The sequence below is a fragment of the Limulus polyphemus genome, unplaced genomic scaffold (assembly GCF_000517525.1).
Source record: "Limulus polyphemus unplaced genomic scaffold, Limulus_polyphemus-2.1.2 Scaffold2263, whole genome shotgun sequence".
NCBI classification, from domain to species: domain Eukaryota; kingdom Metazoa; phylum Arthropoda; class Merostomata; order Xiphosura; family Limulidae; genus Limulus; species Limulus polyphemus.
In genome coordinates, this window is record NW_013667873.1 from 177,912 (window position 1) to 181,677 (window position 3,766).

General features: G+C 36.4%; 1 protein-coding gene across 1 annotated transcript in view; it reads right to left on the reverse strand.

The window, feature by feature from the left end:
- LOC106466454 (lipoma HMGIC fusion partner-like) overlaps positions 1-1,577 on the reverse strand; it is an 86,628-nt gene extending 85,051 nt beyond the window's left edge. The window contains exon 1 of the mRNA XM_013926739.2: positions 770-1,577. Coding sequence (XP_013782193.1) covers positions 770-1,163 — 394 coding nt within the window. The 5' untranslated portion in view covers positions 1,164-1,577. The remainder of the gene's footprint in view (positions 1-769) is intronic.
- Between the last annotated feature and the right edge of the window lie 2,189 nt (positions 1,578-3,766).

Here is a 3,766-nt window from a genome sequence, read left to right on the forward strand (position 1 = left end):
TGCTAAATTAGGGACGGCTAGCGCAGATAGCCCTCGTGTAGCTTTGCGCGAAATTCCAAAACAAACAAACTTATTGGTTGATATTTTGTTCAGAAATACCTTTCAAGGGTTATGTTTTATTACAATTTGTCTAATGGGATTTCGATTTTCGTTTGAAATCTGGATAGGAGTTTTATTCTATCTGATTCGCCTATGAGGTTCTCTATAGTTATAAGGTTTATCATGGGGCATGTTACACTGTACAACAGAGTATTAGAGAAAGAAAATATCTAACTTGGATTACCCGCCAAATTCTAGATTTCGTTATTCAACCTTTTAAATACATAAAGCAAATAATGTCATACTTTTGGTGGCATTAGTCCTCATTTGCCCTGCATTGGCTCAGCGACAAGTCTGAAAACTTATAATGCTAATAATCGAGATTTGATACAGTACAGATAATCTATTGTGTAGCTTTGTGCTTAATAACAAACAAACAAATAGTATTCGATTTGTTGTTTAATTTTATTTCTGCAGGTTGAGAGAATGTGTCTCCATCCTTCAAAATGCTGTGTGGATTTTTTTGTTTTTCTTGTATTGGAAAACTTACCTTTTTTAGTCTTGTTTGCATTTTTAAAACACATCGTATCACACCATGCAATTTAGTAATGTTGTATTTGCATAAAGCATTAACAGTATAAGTATCAAGTATTAGTTCTGATACAGAAAACCCCATTTTGTTTTAAATTTCTGTCAATTGATGTATAATCAAGACATGTAATGTACTCACCCGTTAAAACCTGAACCAGGCCCAAGGCACGTGCTGTCCGCTTGGTCACTACGTCCGTCACGCAGCACGCAGCTAGTGCCGTAAAGGCTACCAAGAGAGAGGTGGCCGCCCCCACTCCCACAGTAATCGTGGTGATCTGCCACGAGATGCTGGGAATATCCTGGAAAGTTGTGTAGCGGCCACACTCTCGAACTATTTGGACTTCACCGTCCTCTTTCATTTGTGGATAACTGCATCGGCGGAAGGAACCGAAAGATACTTCGGTGGAGTTGAACAACACACCCTGGAGCCAAAAAGGGAGATAGAACCCAGCACAGTTCAGAATGGCAGAGGCTAGAGAGAGACATGCCCAGAAAACACCAGTTGCTGTCATACTACTGGCAAGTACAGGCATTGTGAAGGAGATCTTGTGTTGTTGTGTTGTAAAGCTCGTTAAAGTAAATCTTTACACACTTTACGATTTATCCTTCGTTACTCACAAAGATGGTTCAGTTTTAAAGCAGTTCCTACTTTGCGGAAAGTTTCGTATCTTGTATAAAATAACGCAAATGGAAACTCTGAATTCCAAGAACAAACTAAACACCAACAATAATTACTTCAATAATCCATTCATACTAAAAAAAAATTCAGCACGAAAATTAAATGTTAGTTAAGCCACACATTGTGTTCAGGACAAATCTTCTTTCCTCATGTGGTGGATTACGAACCAACAGTTCTGGTAGGGACCACGAGGGCTCGGTACAGGCGATGCAACGTGGCGTCCTATCTCATAGAGCGTATGAAGCCTTCTGATGGCTAGAGACGTGAAGCGCTGTACGTTTGTAATATAGCTTTACGGTAGCCTGTTAAGGAAACTGCTACGTTTTGACCCTATCCGTTGTCCTCTTCTACAGTTCCTTGCGCGAGCCTGGAAAAAAGCTAGTTGATCTCAAGAGCTCCCACGCGAGAACGGAGAATCCACACATCAATTAAAAGGCACAAAGCCGACAGAACAGCTACACCTACACTTGTCCCTTGAAAACTGTTGAATGTAATATGAGTACAGGGATACCTTATTGTAATACATGTTATTTTTCGAGAAATCTCCATTTAATCCACCGTTTCCCCTTAGAAGGATAATCTATCTATGAGTGTATTTCGTACTGAGCTTTTATGAAGCCACTACATTTTTTATTAATATCAAAAACAGCAAGAACTATCACCATATTGATGTTTTAATAATTATATATATATAAAACAACAACACTGGAGAATGTCAAGGTTTACTAAATGTGGGAATAACTAAGTTTTTCTACAAACACCGACAAATAATGTTAACTTGATACGTGTAATTTTAATGCATAGCTATACTTGTAATGTGATAATTTAAAAACTTTCAGAAGTTAACATTATTAACTTAACCTTTTCAAAACAAATGTCTATGTATGATTGAGTTTTTTTTTATCCTGTTGACCTCAAATCCTCAAAATATTTTTTAAGCGTAACTAAATGTAGACTATAGTGTAGCTCTATTTGGAAATAAGGAACGTGAAAAGTTCAGCTCGAGGGTAAACCAGAGTTCAAAATATGAACAATACAAAGTAAATAATAATAATTAATTATTTAATATTCAAACAAATGTATTAAAGTGGGGTCGTGCCCATACGCCACTGGTGTAACCCCCAATGCTTTCCATACACTGTTTTCCAAATCCCAAACTCATGCATAAACACTTGATTAGATATGATCAAAATATCTGTCTATATTGGAAACCAATAAGCTATTATTATTATAAGTTATTATTAATCCGCCACTCGTAAAAGAGTACTTTGTTTTCTGTATGCCTTCACTGATCCATTGTATATATCGTAATTCAATGTATGCTTATCTAAGTGTTCAATATCAAACATTGGAATGTTGGTAACAATTTGTCAAGTTACTTACGTATTTTTTCCACTCGCATGAACACACACACACAAGTTGAAAATAAATTAAATAAAGAGTGGGTCATAGGGAACCCAATAAATAAGATAAACTGAAACTACAAGTAACAAAATAAACCTTTTCGTTATTAAGTTATATTTGCCTGAGAAATAAACTATTCTGCTTGCTGAGGTAGTAGAACAGTTAGAATAAAATCATTACATTTACTCTGTCGTGAAAATACTCTCGTAAAACTTTTAGAACCACAGTCTTTGAAATATGAAATATATTTCTACGAAAAATGTCTACTAATTTACACAAACTATAAGTAGTAAAGAGCTTATGTTTCATGTAATATTTTTACAACCATTTTCTGGAGAATGTATTTACTTAAAATACTTTAATATTTCCTATTATCCTTAATCGATGAAAAATGCCCTTAATAACTCAACAATAACTCTGAGGACTTATAACGCTAAAATTCTGGTTAAGATACTCTCGGGTGGGTACAGAAAAGACAGCCCATTGTGTAGATGTAAAATATATTTTTTGTTCTTGATCCTTTGTACTGCCATCTGTTGGAAAATGTTTAAAACTTATATCTAACTGGGTTTTATTATATTACTTACGGCCTTCTGCAGGTCGCGGGTCGGATTCCCGTCACCGAACACGCTCGTCCTTTCAACCGTGGGGTGTTATAATGTAACAGTCAATCTCACCATTCCTTGTTAAAAGAGTTGGTGGTAAGTGGTGTTGATTAGCTGCTTTCCATGTAATATCTCACTGCTAAATAAAGGACGGCTAGCGCAAATAACCCAAGTGTAGCTTTGTACAATATTCGAAACAAACCAATCCTTTTATATTATTTCTAAACGCCGTACATAGCCTAGAAATTAGCGTCAGATTATCCTCAGCTCCATGGTTCGCGTTTTTGTTTTTGCCACAAATGAAAATCGCACTCCACATTTAAGAGCCGTGGTTTGCATTATAAGAGTGACGGACAAATCCCACTATACAATTAGCCCAAGAGTGGCGATTGGTGCTGTCGATTAGCTGCCTTCCCTCTAATCCAAGGGTAACCAAACTACGGCTCGC